General features: G+C 40.2%; 1 protein-coding gene across 1 annotated transcript in view; it reads right to left on the reverse strand.

The window, feature by feature from the left end:
• Positions 1-779: 779 nt before the first annotated feature.
• Positions 780-18,898, reverse strand: part of Sdc2 (syndecan 2) — a 143,316-nt gene continuing 125,197 nt past the window's right edge. The window contains exons 4-7 of the mRNA XM_042672908.1: positions 17,410-17,521; positions 7,938-8,071; positions 3,620-3,755; positions 780-2,098 (exon numbers count right to left, since the gene is read on the reverse strand). Coding sequence (XP_042528842.1) covers positions 1,935-2,098; positions 3,620-3,755; positions 7,938-8,071; positions 17,410-17,521 — 546 coding nt within the window. The 3' untranslated portion in view covers positions 780-1,934. The remainder of the gene's footprint in view (positions 2,099-3,619; positions 3,756-7,937; positions 8,072-17,409; positions 17,522-18,898) is intronic.

Consider the following 18,898-nt stretch of genomic DNA (forward strand, 5'->3'; position numbering starts at 1 on the left):
TTAAAAAATGAGTTGTGTGGCAATTCCAGGGAAAATTCTCTAAATAAAGTGTTAGAAACCTTATGAAAAGCAAATGATATGTTGGAAGAGTTGCTGTTTATGCTGTCCATCACACTTCCATGGCTCACAGTTTAAAGCAAAATTAATGGCAAAATAGGAACGGGGACTGTTCAGTACTGTAAGTACCTGGACAGGGTACTGCCATACCTTCAGCTTCTCTTTTCTAGAAACTTCTAGGAAGGTATCACTCTTTCTAGAAACTTCAGCCCTAAGCAGCAAAGATCTCCCCTAATACACAAAATTTCCCAGGCCTTTCTTTCCTTTTCTTATGAAGTGGGCTGGGCTGTTCAGCACATGGGTCTATCGTTTTGATTTTCAGGAAAGCTTTAGGACACGTTCAAAGGTAAATCTACCTATTTCCAGAAAGGCCCCTTCAGTTCTTTGGAATTTTATAACCTTCAGTTATTTGCCAAAGTGAGCAAGCATCTGTCTCAATATTGCCATCAGCTATTATATGAAAGTTTCAAACTTTAAAATTCCCTGGCAGCCTTCCAATACTGGTACCAGACACACATAGGAGCTTACATTCATTTCCTCTATCCAATCCAGAAGTGAATCTGGTAATAAACAGCCTTAGTGATGGGCTCTTTGGTCTTGATTTATACATACTGTGGAACACTCAGAAATCAAACCATGTCATCCTTGAGAGCAGACGGTCTCATTAGCAAAGGGGACATGTACATTTGATCGGAAAATGTACAAAATTTATAACAGTGACATTTTCAATATTAGGCCATATGATTTATTCAGTAGTTTTTATGTTCCCAAATTACAATTTGTCTATTCGTAAATCTACAAAAGTTACCATTAGAATTGTCTGTGCTTATAAAATACCAAGTTTTGTTTTTAAACTGTTTTATATACTCAAGAACACCAGTCTGCGACGAGTTACATAGAATCATAGGCACTTCAAAGGCTTAAAAAGATGTTTACAACTTAAATGAATTTTTAAGAACAAAAACTGTTTCTTTCAACTCCTCCTCATACCTTCAAATTGCAAGAAATTAACAAATACAGTGGCCAAAGGAATCTGCAGCAACTGCTCAAATACTGTTTGCATCTTTGGGTTTGCTAAAGCTTATCAGTAACTCACACATCAGGTCTTCCTAAAAGGAGATCTGATCAGAGAGATAGGACTAAATAGTCTTGGAGTTGTAATCCGATTTTACACATTAATTTGTGGTTTCAAATCTGCCTGAAGCTACAGGTAATGAAACATAAAAGCAAGTGTAAAATGGATAGTCCTGACATTTAAAAATTTACATAAAGCAGAGGTTAAAGTTTACATATTTGAAAAATCACATATACACTAAATTACCATTATCTGAGTCATTCCAAGAAGACAAATTACACCAGGACAACTACAAAAGGGCTTGGTTTTGTTTTCTGAAAGGGATAAGAAGAGAGGAAAGAGAATAAAGGACCAGAGATAAATTAACAAAGTCAGACTAACTCAGTAAGGTCAATCAGAGACATGCTGACAAATGAAACAGCTTTTGTCTTCCAACCAAAGGACAAAAACCAAAAAGCCAAAACAAAACAAAATAACCTAAAGAAACAATCATTTTGTATTTGCGCATCAAAAGTGTTGAAGGTTTTCAGAACATAACATTATAATATTTTGCCACTGCTACTCACAAGAACACTGCAGATGTTTTTCAATTTTACTTCGGTTCTAAAGAAATACATGAAAAGTTTTAAATACAATGGGATTTTAGCATTAAAGTGCCAGAATGGCTCTTCAATGAAAACAAAACAAAACAAAACCCCAAAAAACAAAAACAAAAACAAAACAAAGATCTTCATTATTCTATGCAAAAGCTTTATTTTGAAAAGTTCAGCGATCTCATAAATAGAGACCCTAAGAGGGAGTTTTAGGCATAAAACTCCTTAGTAGGTGCCTTCTGATAAGCAGCACTGGATGGTTTGCGTTCCCCGAGGTCGTAGCTTCCTTCATCCTTCTTTCTCATGCGGTAGACCAGCAGCAGGATGAGGAAGATGGCAAAGAGGAAGCCGATCACTCCACCCGCGATGACAGCTGAAATCCACCAAAAGAGAATATTATCGTTTCCTGTGTATGCATGTGCCATTAATGGGAGCTTGAACTCAGGGCGACTAGGTGCTATCCCTTTAGCCTGTTCACTCAAGACTAGTACTCTACTTGAGCCATAGCTCTACTTTTGGCTTTCTGGTGGCTAGTTGGAGGTAAGAGTCTCATGAACTTTATTGCCTGGGGTTGGTTGGATTTGAACTTTGAGCTTCAGATCTTAGTGTCCTGAGTAGTTTAGGATTATTACAAGTATAAGCCACCAGTGCATTGCAATCTGAGAAGTGCAGAAATGAGCTTTGTCAAACCTTGTTATACTTTTATGAAACACTTAATCTGAAAACACACATTAAAAAACAAAACCTGGATTAAATAAAGGCAATTATGAAAATCTGACATTTCCTTTTAAAAGTACAATAATACCTCCTTTGATTTGTATTAATATCGCCTAAAGCCTCAATAGAAAAAATCTGGCTCTGACTTGAACTAATTCCATACTTTGAAATGCTTACCATCTTTTCAGTACTAAGCAAAAAAAAAAAAAAAAAAAAAAAAAAAAAAAAACCCTAATGGTTTATTTTGATACAAATACAAAACATGGTATAGCTGACTTTAAAAATTCACGAGTAAATATGAAGGGAAAGGTGAAAATTTCTTTCTAGCCTTGAATGTGAGACTATCTTTTCAATAATCTGGGGTTCCTAAATCTTGCAAACTGTTCTCTTTAAAACAAATGTTAGAATAGTTTGAGTGGATTTTATCCAAAATTCTTGAAAACGAAAGTGTTTATGAATTTTCTAGACTGGAATATTTGTCTAGACTAATGAGACAGGTTGGGAAAGGACCTGAGTCTCAACATGAAACTCTGATGTTTCATAGATATCTTATATACATAGCCCAAAGGAAATTTTATACCGTATTTTAATAATTCTGTGTAGTGTGCCTATGCTTTGTTACTGCCTATGTTACGAGGTCAGGTGTGGAATTTTCCACTGTGGTATCAAATTGGCAGTCAAAATGTTTTGGGAGATTTCAGACTGCATTCTTAGAATAGGGATGCACAATTTGTATTTCAATCATATAATTTACAATTAGAATATTTTACACTTAGGGCAAGTATCCGTGTCACCTGCCTTCCCCACCAAGGCCTTTCCTTCTCAAGTTTATTTGGAAATCAGGGATGACTTGAAGGAAGATATGACTGGTCTTCTTCACACCTTGCCATTCTCCCAGGCATAGTTGTTCTGGACCAATTCAGATCATTTCTTGACTATTTCAGGCTCCATCTCACACTGCCTGGCCTCCATCCCTGGCTAACTAACAGCTAGGCTGAGAGACACAGCAGAAAACTGAGGCAAATGTGCTTAACTTCTCACTTTGCAACAAAGGCTCTCCAGACCACTTTAGGAGGAAGGTGACATTTTGCAAGCTTTGCTGAACCTCTGACTATCACTTAGAGATAGTGAGGCTTCATGATGAATCCTCCCACCAGATCTGAAACTGGCTACTCACCTGCTAGGACTTCTGTCCGTTTAAACAGATTGTCTGAGTGCTTCTCAGTATACACATTTGTATCTTCGTCAGCTGGGTCCATTTTCCTTTCTGAGTCAGGCATGTGAACTTCTTCCTTATCAATTTCTTCAGGGGACTGGTATGGGAAACATGTAAACAGTATATTAGTTTTTTGTTTTTGTTAAGAAATGTGGTAGAACGAAGAAATAATAGATTAATATATTCCAAAGTTCTTTTGTTAAACACGTAGTTTAGGAAATAATCTTTTTGTTGTTGTTGTTGGTCGTGGGGCTTGAACTCTGGGCCTGAGCGCTGTCCCTCAGCTCTTCAGCTCAAGGCTAGCACTCTACCATTTGAGCTACAGGGCCACTTCCAGTTTTCTGGTTTATTGGAGATAAGGGTTTCACGGACTTTCTTTCTTTCTTTTTTGGGTCCGGTCGTGGGGCCTGAACTCTGGGACGGGCACTGTCCCTCAGCTCTTCAGCTCAAGGCTAGCGCTCTACCACTTGAGCCACAGCGCCACTTCCAGCTTTTTTTCTTTTTGCTTCTGTGGTGCTGAGGAATCGAACCCAGGGCCTCAAGCATGCAAGGCAAGCGCTCTACCACTCAGCCACCTTCCAGCCTTTTTTTTTTTTTTTTTTTTTGGTCCGGTCGTGGGGCCTGAACTCTGGGTCTGGGCACTGCCCCTCAGCTCTTCAGCTCAAGGCTAGCACTCTACCACTTGAGCCACAGCGCCACTTCCAGCTTTTTTTCTTTTTGCTTATGTGGTGCTGAGGAATCGAACCCAGGGCCTCATGCATGCAAGGCAAGCGCTCTACCACTGAGCCACCTTCCTAGCCCCACTGAGCCACCTTCCTAGCCCCTCACGGACTTTCCTGTGGGGGCTGGCATTGAACTGCGATCCTCAGATCTCAGCCTCCTGAGTAGTTAGGATCATAGGCATGAGCCACCAGTGCTCGGCAGGAAATAATCATTTTGCATGATGCTTATACCAATGGATGAGGCCCACAGTGGACCTATGTAGCTCATTATTTTGCATATCATCTGTCATCGGCAATAATAGGTAAGATGGGTACTTACTAAGTTCAGTATCATTCAGATGATATGCTTAGTTGTTTTAGTTGACATTTCCTAAGTTCTCTGGTTTCTCACTAATCTTCTGACTTTTGGCCACTATCTCCCTCCAGCTAACCCAAATTCTTCATTCTTGCTCCAAGGTGCTGAGGCAACAATCCCTGGCCCTTCTCCAGGAATTCTGCCATTTCTGATGGGGTTCTCCCTGTTCCCAGACTCTACATTAAATACCAACTCGAATCCATATCATCTTTATCCCCATTGTTATGACAAATCTCGTTTCCACCTTAGGTTCCCTGAGTCTCAAAAGTCAATTAATTAAGAAGATTGACTTATTAGATCCCCTAGGCTCGGCTTCTGATCTAGTAATGAATGAAAGAAACATAGTATTCCAGGGATCTGAGCAGGTGGGACAGACTGTCTCAATAGAACTGAGCAATGTGAGCATGCTCCTAAGAGGAATGGGCTCTCAGTGGACAAACCTTAAGGTGTTCTGAATGGGACAGTCATTTTGTGTTTCAAATTGATATTGAAAAGCTTTATTGTATACAAAGTCTTGACTAAGAATAAACCATTCCACAGCATAGCTCCAATCTGAGATCTCATACATATAAGCGTGTATATATATATATATATATATATATATGCATGCATATACATATATATATACATAAACATATATACATACATAAAATTACAAGAAGATAACATGGATAATTAAATGAAGCCAATTAAAGATCTAAAAGATGCATGCTGTGTGTATGCCACAGAAAAACAATGGCGTTAAGATTATGAGTGAAGCTCTAATAAACAACTGCATTTTACTCTTTTTCTTTTTAAATTTTTGTACCAGTACTAGGGTTTGAACTCAGGGTCTAGGAGCTGTCCTTTAGCATTTTCTTTTAAGGCTAGGGTTCTATCACTTGAGCCAAAGCTCCACTCCTGGCTTTTTGGTGGCTAATTGAGATAAAAGAGGCTCATGGACTTTCTTGCCAGGGTTGGCTTTGAACTGCCATTCTGAGATAACCAGCCTTCCAAGTAGCTAGGATTACAAGTGTGAGCCACTGGTGCCTGGCTGCTCTTTACTCTTTCATCACATAATTTATAACAACTAAATAGAATATCTTTAACAGGGACACTAATGCAACTGTCAGAACATTTTAAAAGCAGAATCTTCACTAATGGTATCCTACAGACAATATTTAATTCAGCTGTACCATGTGACTATAAAATGGAAATTAAATCACTATTATTGTTATTCATGATCAATATTATATTATCAGTACCTAGAACAGTATTTGACACATAATGAAAACTCTCCCATGAATCAATGAATTTTTAGTATTATAATGAATATAAATAACAGTAGGAATGTACATATATTAAAAATGGTCTGGGACCTTCAATTTCTAAATTCATCTGACCAATGTCTATATTTGATCTAATTCAATTACGTAAGTCAATTTTTATAATCTTAAATCAATTTTCAATCCATTATTGATAGTGAACCAGAAATCTAAGTCAAACCAAAGCACTTAGAACTCTTTTATTTATGCATAGGGGTAAGGAGGCAGTACTCATGTTTGAACTCAGAGACTCATGTTTTCTAGGCAGGCTCTCAATCACTTGAGCCATGCTCCAGTCCTTCTGCCTCACTTGGTCAGGGACTGTAATCATCTCTGCCTTCTAAGTAGTTGTGATTATAGTCATGCACCACCCAAGGTCAGCAAGACACATTGCTTTATCACACAAAGCCAAAATTAGCCCAGAAGAGGTTCTTCCCTTTATCCCGTCAATGGTCATTGACTTCAATAGATGCAGTCATAAGAAAAGAACAAGTAAAAAGGCTGGGTGTATCTCTCCATAGTGAGGCTGGATAATTGTGCCCAAATATTCTGGGGTATTCCACCATCCTACCATCATCAACTGTATCTGCTACTTTTCCTTTCTCTCCTTCACCCTTTCCCTTTTCATCCAACCTGGGCACTGATGGGCAGATTCCATTCATGAGCCTCAACACAGTAGGCCTGTCTGCCTTAGTCCTCAAGAGCTTATTCTTCTCTGCTTCTTGCTTGGCTTGTGAGCTCCGACTGCCCAATAATAGTAACTGACCCTTATGAAGTCTACAGAGAACACATTAATCTGCATGTGCTTCATCTGCAGAGAGCCATTTGTCTGTGCTAATTCCCACACAGCACTAGAAGAATTAAGAAGAGGAGGAAGAAAGAACCCTGCTAAGGGTGAGAAAAGCCTACTTGTATTTGTGTCTACAAAGGGGTGCTTCCCATTGCAGCATAGGCCTGTTACTCTCTCCATAAATACCTGGAAGCATCTCATTTCTAAATGACATGTCCCAAGGGGGACATTTGTGTTTCTAGGTCTTCCTAATCAACATGCTACCTCCGAAGCATCTTCAAAGGTTACCACTGCAGTTATTACACATGCTCATTTGGTGAACTGGCTTAATCTCTTCTGCTCCACCAGAATTCAACTACTGTTTACAAAACGCCATACAGGTGTTATGCTATACAGACTCACACTTAATCTTCTTAATGACTCAAGAAGTTCTAATGGACCCAGGATTCCAAATGGAGGCCCTTGTCATGCAATTCCCAACATCAACAGCTCACCTCTTAGTAGACCGCCAGCTAACTGCAACAGAATGCTGACAAAGTCAAAATCATGAGCTCATAGTTTTCATTAGCTGGTAGCTTTGCTCTGTTCTAAGGCCAGCCAGCTCATTTTCCTGAAGTCAGACCTAAAATGAATAAATACAGATGTGCCCTGCTTCATCATGGTCACTGTATGTGGTCCAAGTTTACATGGATGGTGGGTCCATGCAGACTAAGAGATGACTCACTGACACTTTTCCATGTGAAGGTAGGACTCTGCGTCTCATTGCACAACCTGGCCCAGTTTATGGAGAGTTCACAATGGCTTAAACTCAGACGACCATTTATTCTCCATGACATAAATGAGGGAAGTAGGGAAGAGGACATTTGGCTTAACCGAGTAAACAAGGTTTTACTTCTTAACTGGGCTTGAGAAGTTCCTCAAAATTAGACTGTCACATCTAATAAAAACGTATAGAAACTCGGCCTGGCTGTAAAACCAGCAGGTATACCAAAATGATCCTAAACAAACACAATGACAAGACAAGACCTCTGAAGAGGGCCATTCGATACAGTTAAAACAAGAGAAGCATTTACTATAACTTGATCAAGCAACAAGAAGCAAAAGGCACCTTTGTCTGAGCAGGCATCTTGCTCTGTGTCTTCAATGTCGTGGTCTCCACTTTTGGAACAGCACTAGTAAATGAGATCCTTGGAATTGGCCGTGAAGTTGTCAGTTCTGGACTCTCTATGTCCTCATCGGCTCCTAAAGAATAAGCACAGACAAACACAGCATGAGAATCATGATGGACATGTATATTACCAAGCAGTATTACCAACACAATGCTGACAGAGCCACGCTCTAAGTATTTAGCTCAGTCCTTCCAGCAGTCCATCTCTGATGAGGTGGTCTCAGCAGGGATATGTGGATAGCTTGACAGTTTTGTTATTGTTTTTCACTATTATTATCCTGAACACTCTTTAAGTAACTCTCTTCTCCATGCTTGGTCAGTTTTTCCTGCTCAGTAAGATTTCTTACTGAATACAGTAAAACAAAACAAAAACAACAAAACAACAACACAACACAACAGAACAAAATATGCAAAGTGAACATTCTCTGAGAACAGACTCACCTCATTGGTGAGCTTTTAGCCTCTCTCATTTATGACAAACTTTCCCAATGGCAATATGGGCTCCTACTGGTTCCTGTTCTTAGAATCTCTGTTACTGGGTACCTTGCTACATTTCATGGTCATACTGATACTGGTGTGAAGGCCACTAAAGCAAGCCCTCTGTGTTGCCATATCTAATGGCATTTTTCTAAGCAGTTATCATCTAATCAACTTCCTTGTGACTACATCTAGGTAAGTTTCTCCCCAGATCTGTGTATTATAGGCTGGTTCCTCACTCCTGGTGCTATTAGGAGACAGGAAATCCTTTCAGAGGTAGGAACTAGGGGAAATCTAGTTGTTGAGGGTATACTCTTGAAGAGATATTGACATCTTGGTCTCTTCTTGTTTTTTTTTTTTGTTTGTTTTTTTGGCTTATAGGCCTCCATAAGACAAGCAGCTTCCTCTACGATGTATTCCTGCCACGATGTTCTACTTCACTATAGGCCCCAAAGCCATGGGACAACCAGCCATGGGCTAAGACCTGAAAAACCATATGTAAAACAAATCTTAGTTCTTTTTAAACTGATAATCTCAGATATTTTGTTATAATATAGTGGAAAACAAACACATTCCTAGCACCACTGGACATTGTCAACTGCCATCTCTTTGATATACCCTATTTTTCTGGGCTTCTACAGCTTTCTGCCTTTCCCTTATTTCTCTAGCTATTCTAAGTCTCCTGTGAGGATTTATTTTCCTTTACCAAAATGCCAAATATCAAGAATGCCTCACGATTCAACCCCAGGCCTCATCTTATGCTACACATTTTCCATAACTTCTGGCTGTGGCTTCAGTTAACATCTAAATATAGATAATAACTAAATTTACAATGTCATCTTTTACTACCCATCTCAAATTCAGACCAATATATCCACAGCCTGCTTGACATGTTCACTTGAATGACTCACAGATACCACACACCTCTAACATGTCCAAAACAGAACTCTCTCCTTCTACAAACACAGTTTTCTCCCGTTTGAGTGAGGAACCCTATTTTCTTCATAACAGAACTCTTGACTTCCTCTTCCTTGCCTCTCTCTGTATGAAATCTATCAGCTTGTTCTATCAACTTTGCCTTCTTAGTTTGTCCTTATTCTTTTTATACTTTTAGGGCCAATACCCTAATCCAAGGAACTAGTAAACATGGCATATATAAAGCTGTTGTTGCTGGAATGAGAAGACTGTTTCACAAGTAGTGAAATATAGTCCAAAATAATGATAACTATTATAACTATGTAGTTTTATGGGCTCTACAACTATATGCACCTTTTTTTCTTGTGCCAGTCCTGGGCCTGGGTGCTATCCCTGTTTTGCTTGGGATGACTTCCAGATGTGGTCCTTAGATCTCAGCCTCCTGAGTAGCTAGGATTATAGTTATTTGCCACCAGTGCCTGGCTATGTACTATATTTTTATATGACTGGCAGGGTAGTAGGTTTTGTTTATTCCAGTGTCACCACCAATATGAGTAAGAGATTGTACCATGGTATTATAATGGCTACAATGTCACTAAGTAATAGGAAGTTTTCAACTCCTTCTAATCTTATAGGATCACTAATGTATATTCAGTCTATTGTTATGAAAACATTATTATGGGGTAATATATAGTAATATACTGGCCCCAGGTGCAATACATGTTTGGAAGCATTCTGTAGATACAAAAATGTTATGTAATATAAGTTATCCCAGGGGTAGTGATGAGTGCATATAATCTTAGATACGTGGGAGGTAAAAGACAGAAGGTAATCAGTTGAAGGTCAGTCTGGATAAACACAGCACCAGATTTTATCTGAAAAATTTAAACAAAAAGGGCTGGAGGCATGACTCAAGTGGTAAAGTACATGCCTAGCAACTGCAAAGCCCTAAGTTCAAACCTCAGCATCACTAAAAACAAAACAAAACAAAAAACCTCTGAGAGATAAATCCCAAAATGCACTGCTCTTTTATATGTCTATTAGATTATCCATCAAATTTTCACTTAAGTTTGGCTAGTTTCTGTAATGAATCATTTTCTTTTTTTTTTTTTTAATTTAATTTTATTTTATTTGTGAACATACTGTACAGAGGGGTTACAATTACATGGGCAGGATAATGCGTACATTTCTTACCAAGCATTGCAGCCTCCTCCTTTGTTTATCCTTCACATCCCTTCCCAGCCTCCCCCCTCCCCCCAATCCCAATCCTTCTCCTTCCCCCCCCTGCCCCCCCCCCCTCCGCACCAATGTTGTAAAGCTCGTTTTGGACATGACAACTTGTACTTCTCATTGTTGCAACAGGTCCACCTGTATCCTTAAACAACTGGTTTTTCCCCATCTCCTCCACAAGTTATACTGACATCAAATATAGTGAAAGCAGGGGTTATACTGTGGGGGAGGGACATACAAAGCAACAAAGAGATAATTTTATAAATGTGTTAGAAACACATGCATGAAATGAATCATTTTCTTATAAATAATTAAATCTCAATAAGAAATAAAGTATTTCAATTAAGGGCTGTTAAGATTCCCCTTGTTTCAAAGGGGGTCCAAATATGACTTACCAAATGAGGAACAGAGAGGAGCAATATGGGAGAAGAGAATATAGAAAGAGAATATAGAAAGAAAATAGAAAGTTCCCTTCAGCTAGTATTGGAGACCTATGTATAATCTGCCTTAGCAACAGTTTTATTATCGTTAATGGAAAAAAAAAGAAGAAATCAAGAGGCCCCTTGATGACTTCTCTCCCTCCTCTCACTACTCCCTGGGTCTGAGATATCACACCCTAGAACCTATTTCTTCCTAGGAACCTCTCTCTTACATTAGCACATCCAGCTTCTATTCTATCCTCTCTGAAGCCTTCTGTGATCTTCTACTGTGGAAATGTGTTTAACTCTGTGTTCCCACTGCTCAGTTGTATCTCTTCTGCCATTTCTTTGTTTGTTATAACTTTTTTCTACTAATGCTCTGGCTTCAATGTGTATATTTCACTCCCTACCAGATTTCTGTGCTGACACTCAATTCCAAATGAGGCAGTATTAAGAGGTGGGTCTTCAGAAGGTAACTAGGTTTCTGTGCGAATGGCATTAGCACCTTATGTGAGGTGCCTGAGGGGTTGTGCTGGGTGGTTCTGTCAAAAAAAATAGCGTAGGTTTGGTTTCAAAAGTCTTGATAGTATGGAGGTATGAAGCAGAGAGCAAGTTCTCACAAACACCACATCCAATGAGGCCTTCACTTTCAACTTCTAATCAACTTATGCTGTTTACAAAATAGCCAGTTAAAAATATGTTTTTATGGTGTTGGAAATGACCCTTATTGCTTGGGGGGGGGGGTGGAAATGGAGGGGAGGGAAACTGGAATAAAAATGAGGGAAGGGGTAACAATGTTCAACAAGAAACATACTCATTACTTATGTAACTGTAACCCCTCTGTACAGCACCTTTACAATAAAATAAGAAAAACAATGAAAAGAAAAAAGAAATGTATGTATGTAACCCTAATCTCTCTGTACATCACCTTGCAAATAAAATAAAATTTAAAAAATGTCATAAGCCCAAATATAGATATATATGTTTTAAAAGAATCTATTTTCACAGATGAAACTTGTAAACTGAGAAATAAATGAAGAGAATTATTCCACCTCTAGAGAAAGTATTGTTTAATTTTATTTATCAAAGTGTTCCTAAGGTGATGCTTGCCCCCCTGTAGTGGTTAGTTACTCAGTGACGGTTCAGTAAGTGAACCGATACCCTCTACATCTTACATCTTCTCACCTTAGGAGATTTTTGATCTACTCACCAGAAATTCTTTTGTGTTCTCAATGTTCCTGTTTTATGATATCCTGTTCTTATTTTGCCATTAGAGAACTATCTCTCTTTGCATATAATGAATTTTTCCCTCCTGTAAGTTCCCTTCTCACTGTTCTATATCTGTCATCCCCTAATTTTGGAATTGAAGGAAGAAGTCTCAATCTTTCATGTTACAAGTGATTTTTTTTAAATAAATGTCTGGAGAGCCTTATTCCTTTTCATAATTAAACACAGAAAAGCTGACTGAGAGCTCTGGAGACGTATCAGAGACGTTTGTCAAACATGGCCATCATCTTTGGTACTATGTGTTTGAAGTTGTCTTTGAGTTGTTTCTTTGTACTTGAACTAATTCTCTAAAGTGTAACCCCTTCCCCAGTGGGGTAGGGTGACAGTCAGTGTTCTAGAAAGCTCCTGGGCAGAAGATACTTTGGGATATCTCAGCACTAAAGAATTTTGTGTGTATGTATGTGTGTGCTACTGAGAATTAAACATAGGGTCTCCAAACATTCTACCATTTGAGTCATGTCACTAGCCCTTCTGTTTTTGAGACAGGGCTTCACTAACTTGGTTAGTACTAATCTTGAACTTTGAGGTTTTCCTGCCCCACAACTGGCTAGCCTTAAAGTATTTTTAATTTAAAATTTACTTTATGCCTATGAATATATATATTTTTGAAATGAGGTTTTACTATGTTGCTTAGATAGCCCCCTTGAAATTCTGGCCTCAAATAATCTTGCCTCAGCTTTTGCAATAGCTGGATATTCCTGTTCTTAAATAAAGTAGCATCAGTTCAGAGAGCTTAGTTATTTATTTTGGGGCTGATCCTGGAACTTGAACTCAGGGCCTGGGCACTGTTCCTGAGCTTTTGTGCTGAAGGCTAGTGGTCTACCACTTGAGCCACAACTCTACTTCTGCATGGGCTGGCCTGAACTGCAATCCTCAGATCTGTCTCCTGAGTAGCTAGGATTATAGGTGTGAGTTACCAGCACCCAGACAAAGATCCAATGTTTTATTCCAGTTTTCCGGAGGTGGGAGGGCATGAATGTCTTCACAGATGATGGGAAACACACATTTCCCCGCCCCCCCCCCCCCGAGTTCATTTGGATAAATATCATTTTATAAGATTAGAAGCACATAGGCATTGTGCCTTTGTGTTCCTCTCCTAAGAATATTCTCATTTGGAGCATATGCAATATCTATCCACTTGTGTGTGGATGCCTAGAGGGGAAACACTTTTACCTAATCAAACTACGTTTGGCAGTACTTTTTTTTTTCTTCTGCTAGTCGAGGGGCCTGAACTCTGGGCCTGGGTGCTGTCCCTCAGCTCTTCAGCTCAAGGCTAGCACTCTACTATTTGAGCCACAGCGCCATTTCCAGCTTTTTCTGCTTATGTGGTGCTGAGCAATCAAACCTGGGGCCTCATGCATGTAAGGCAAGCACTCTACCACTGAGTCACCTTCCAGCTCCGTGGCAGTACTTTCAATCTCTATGTGTGCCATCAATTCCTGGAGACTCAGGGAACTCTGTTGGGTAGAATGATTTGTGTCTCGGTTCTGCCCATTGCTGGCCAACTTGGCCTTCAGTTTGCCAAGACTATTACAATCAGTGCATCTGCTTCCCAGCTTCAGAACTCTGTGATGGTTGCCTCTTCTACTCTCTAGTTAGTACTTGTGAATCTATACCAAATTCCTTTATGATCAATGTAACCAGGTCCTAAAAGGAATTTGTGCTTAATCACCATCTTTAATCAGTGTTTATTATTTAACTCAAATTTTTATTTGACAGTACTTTCCTGTGTTATGTCACTCATTACAGGTGTTACAATTATTACTTCTCTCATCAGGCTTTGGGTCTCTTGAGAATGGCAAGCAAGTATTTTGCCACATGAGTCCCAAGAACATGGCATCACGTATGGCACACAGGAAATGCCTGTAGAGGCTCTTGTGTTTGCCAATGTATGTTCGTGTCCAATGTAACAGGGCCCATCTTTTTTTTTTTTTTTTTGTCGGTCGTGGGGCTTGAACTCTGGGCCTGGGCGTTGTCCCTCAGCTCTTCAGCTCAAGGCGAGCGCTCTACCACTTGAGCTACAGCGCCACTTCCGGTTTTCTAGTGGTTTATTGGAGATAGGAGTCTCACGGTCTCTCCTGCCCGGGCTGGCTTTGAACCGCGATCCTCAGATCTCAGCCTCCTGAGTAGCTAGGATTACAGGCGTGAGCCACCAGCGCCTGGCTCAGGGCCCATCTTTTTATAGGGAAGAGTACACTGGGCTTTTAGACTTTTTCCTCCAGGATATTTGCTTTCCTACTGGATAGTTTGATAGGAGTTAAGACAGATGGTAATACTGGGCAGAATGCTAGGGGGATTGGTGCTTCTAGCTGGGGTTAGGTAATGAGATAAGGTCTCTTGGTTCTAGAAGGGAGTTTTATACACAGGAAGTAGCACAGCAAAGGACTAAAAAGAACTCACTCTCATGCCTCACTCCCTGGTCCTGTCTCAGCTATATGATTTTCTGACATCATGACATGAAGTACATAGAGGCTGTACCTTAGGTTTATTCATGAGAAAAATGGCAATGACAATACAATCTATTCTTGTAAGAATATAACAAGGATGGAGCCATGCTTGAGTGTAGTAAATACTTCAAAAACTGTGAAGCAATTACAACCACTACCTGCAAGCTGAAACAAAAAACACAAAACAAAAAACAAAAACAAAAACAAAAAACTATCCAAGCCAGGTGCTGGTGGCTCACGCCTATAATCCTAGCTACTCAGAAGGCTGAGATCTGAGGATCACGGTTCAAAGCCAGCCCAGGCAGGAAAGTCCCCATGAGACTCTTCTCTCCAATTAACCACCAGAAAAATCAGAAGCGGTGCTGTGGCTCAAGTGGCAGAGCACTCGCCTTGAGCTGAAGAGCTCAGGGACAAAGCCCAGGCCCAGAGCTCAAGACCCACAACTGACCAAAACAATAAAATAAAATAAAATAACAATTCACATCAGTGTGCAAAATGATGTCTAAGTCAAGAATACTGACCTTCAACTTGTTCACAACAATCTGCCTAAAGCTGGAGCTGAAGAATCTGGGCAATATTTAAGCTTTCTCTTGATCTATCTGATAAGTGGATTCAGGATTTCAAATGACTACTTCAACTACCACCTTCTACCTGCAGGAGGCAGGAGGGCAGGTGAACAGGCAGCACTGTGTACCTGCTTCCCTTAAATTAAAGGTAGGACAATCCTGGCAGGAGAATGAAAAGGGCAATCTCATAGATCCCTAACAACTACTGGATTCTACGATCTGTGAAATGGGGTTTTAAAAAAAGTGTCTATATTTATTACTTCCTGGAACATTTTGAAAATGACAGTTACGAAGCACTTTTGAGGTGTTTAAAAAAAAGAGGTGCCATGAGTGAAAGGTATTAATAGAGTTGTGGGCTACGGAGAACAGTTCTTTCACACTCATTCTGTGTGTGATATATATCACTCTCCCAAGAATAACTAGGGCTATTTTCACATTAGGATTGCATCGTAAGCTCATGGTTACTAGGTCAGCCTTCATCTCTCTGTTGTCTTTTCCATACTTGTCATTTCTCAATTAAAAACACTCATGCATCTGGTTCTTTAACAAGTTACAACTGATTTTAAATTGTTCTGGGTCAATTCCAAAGCCCAGATGAACTTCATTGTCTGATATCTACACTCAGCATGACTTTTACCATCTGTTCAAACTGAAATAAAAACCTTAAACAAGAAAGCTTTAAATAAGAAAGTTCTAGATAAGACTTCTTTGTGTGCTGTTGACCATACATTTCTGACCTGTCTATTAACTAAATATATGTTCAAGTTCTTCCTTATTTTTCTCAGTTTCTTGGGGACCATCCTATACAGGTGAAACAATACCAGGCAAAGTAAATTGAGGAAATGGCCAGGATCCTTTATTTCTCCTTGAGCCCACATCCTCTCCAATGTGACTATGGCTCTCTCCATTAAGCAGTGGAGTCTGGGGCTGGGTGCATAATTCAGTGGGTGAGTGTTTACTCTGAGTGCTCAAGGCCCTTGACATTTAGCTTTGAACATGAAATGATTCCTGTAGGTCCATATGTTAATACTTGGTTGCCAGCTGGTGGTGCTAGTCTGGGCCTAACTGGAGGAAGTACATCATTAAAGCACACCTTAAAAGATTGCCCCTGGTCCCTAGTTTCTTCCTTGGTCTCTGCTTCCTGTCCATCATGAAAACTGAGAAACTCCTCCATCACATACTCCATCACTATGACCTTCTGCAGAATGCATGTGACCAAGCAAGAATGGACTAAACCATCTAAAATCATGAGCCAAAAGAAATGCCTCCTCCCTTAAGTTGTTTCTTTCAGAGATTTGGTCCCAGTGATGATAGAAAACTAACTAGCACACTAGATTTGATTTCTAGCACTGGAAAATGCAAAAACAAAAAAAAAGCAAGGCATGAAGTGTCTTTCTAAGTCTAGAATACAATTGGTTTTATACCTGACTATACACTGTTGTGGCACGTTCCTGCTTCTCAGTGAACAAATACAGAGTCATAATCTAGAGGATGTGAGACTGTGTGGACCACAGCCAGGTCCTGCTCAGCTGACTTGGAGATATGACAGAGACCAGCCAAGATCATCAGCCAAGCTAAAGACTCCACTTGTAGATGCAGACACATGAGGGACCAGCACTACATGGCTACCCTGCAGAATAATGAATTAAATGAAGGCCTGGGGCTTCTGCATGTTGGAATGGTTTGTTATGCAGCATTACAGAGATAACAGATAATTAATATACCAAAAAGTCAGAAGTATCACTCTACCATTGTTTTAATTAGCTGCTCTATAATTTCTCCTACTTTCTTTTGAGCTGTACTCTAGGAATTTAAAAGAATGTAACATCTTAGAATCTTCAACAAAGGATAGGTAGGGCAAGCATTTTATGACTGGTATTTAAGGTATCTACAAAGGAGGTTCTACATATTTAAATAGCTTCCCAAGTTCTTAGAACTTCACACCCAGATCTTCAGGGTTCAAAGATCTTTGGGGTCCATGCTCTTATCCATGCATAATGCCTGTCTCTGGGAAATCATGCCACAAAGTATGTGTCTGAGCAAGCTGAGAATGGCCATCAGCCAGTCTTACCTGAGCCAGATGCAGAAGCATAGTCGTCATCATCAATAGGATATACTCCAGAAGCTTCTTCAATGGAGCTGTTGTCAAGGTACATGTCTTTGTCCGATGTCAGCTCTGCTCGCTGAGAAAGGTAAGATGTGATTCAGGATGGCAAGAGATTAAGACATACTGATTTTACCTACTGTTCACCCTGATGCCCCAGTGACTACCCCTGTACCCTATTCCTGAGTCCCTATGTCTGTCCATCCCTTTCCTCAGGGCACCCTGGCAACTTGTATGTAATTAAGGGCTGACTCTAGTCTGACTCCCGAAAGGGAAGCTTCTGAGCCTAATCCATTACAGTGAGGATGTTGCAGACCTAAGCACCTACCATAGGTTTGTTCCACTGTACTAAACTCATTGGGGTTTTGGTTGTCCAAATGCTAATCAGAAGCTATCTCAGACATTCCTTTTGGTCATGAATGAGGTTCCTTTATTGCAAAAGCTACTGAACACCCAAATCACTTAAGACTTTCTTGGGGATGTATGGAGGCACTTAGGCTCAATAATCACCTAGGGAGCCATCAAGGCACGCCAAGTGCTCACAGGCCTGGCCATGCGTAGCTTCATGACAGATGAGAGGCTCCCTAGTCGAGCAGGCCATCCAGAGCTTTCTGCTTCATGCAGATCTACACTGACTCCAGGCAGGACACCCCGTGTAGAGCAGGGACTATGGGGCTCATCTGCCAAGAGTGAGGGCCCACAGCACGCCCACGTCTAGGGTTCACTGGCTTAGCAGAGTCTTAATGACAAATACAGATAAACCCACAAGAGCACTTTAAAAAAATATTACTGGCACTTGGTAGTAGCAAATCACAGGCTTACTGTGGAGAAGGATCAGGCACTAAGCATACCCGTTCCACAGCTTCTTAGCTCTTTAATAAGAGGTTAGTATTAAATTCACCCTAATCCTGCCAAAGGGGTAACATGCATGAATTGGAGATGGAGAAGAGACAGAATTTTTTTAAATGGTTTTAGTAAATTGATATTTTATCCCCAGTATCTCAGACTGGCAGCTTTGACGCAAAGTTGGAAACAGGCAGTGTTCATTATTATCCTATTAAAAAAAATCAAATTGGATGTTTGTTCCTCACAGGAATTATATTTTTAAAAAAAACTGTCCCCCTTACTATGCTGGCTTTCATTGGATTTCCACTAAAGTAAGACTTGGTCTCAACAGTCAAGGAGGGACAGGCCCACCCTCTGGAACAGACATGCTTTATTCTCTCAGGTTTCAGTGGCTGGCTGGAGAGGCTGAAGGGTTTTAAATCTGAGCCCACAGTCTCCACACACATCGGTGCCAATGACAGAAAAGTATGGGAATCATTCTGTTGGAGCGATCACACCGGCAGAGTCTGAGGTCTGAGCCCTTAGGGATCAGATTTGCAGGCACTGAGTGACCCCCCTCAGCCAAGAGTGTGCCGGAACTTTCTTCCTGCCTGCACAGTCAGAGCCTAAC

The sequence above is a fragment of the Dipodomys spectabilis genome, unplaced genomic scaffold (assembly GCF_019054845.1).
Source record: "Dipodomys spectabilis isolate Male_0828 unplaced genomic scaffold, ASM1905484v1 ptg000783l, whole genome shotgun sequence".
Taxonomy (NCBI): Eukaryota; Metazoa; Chordata; class Mammalia; order Rodentia; family Heteromyidae; genus Dipodomys; species Dipodomys spectabilis.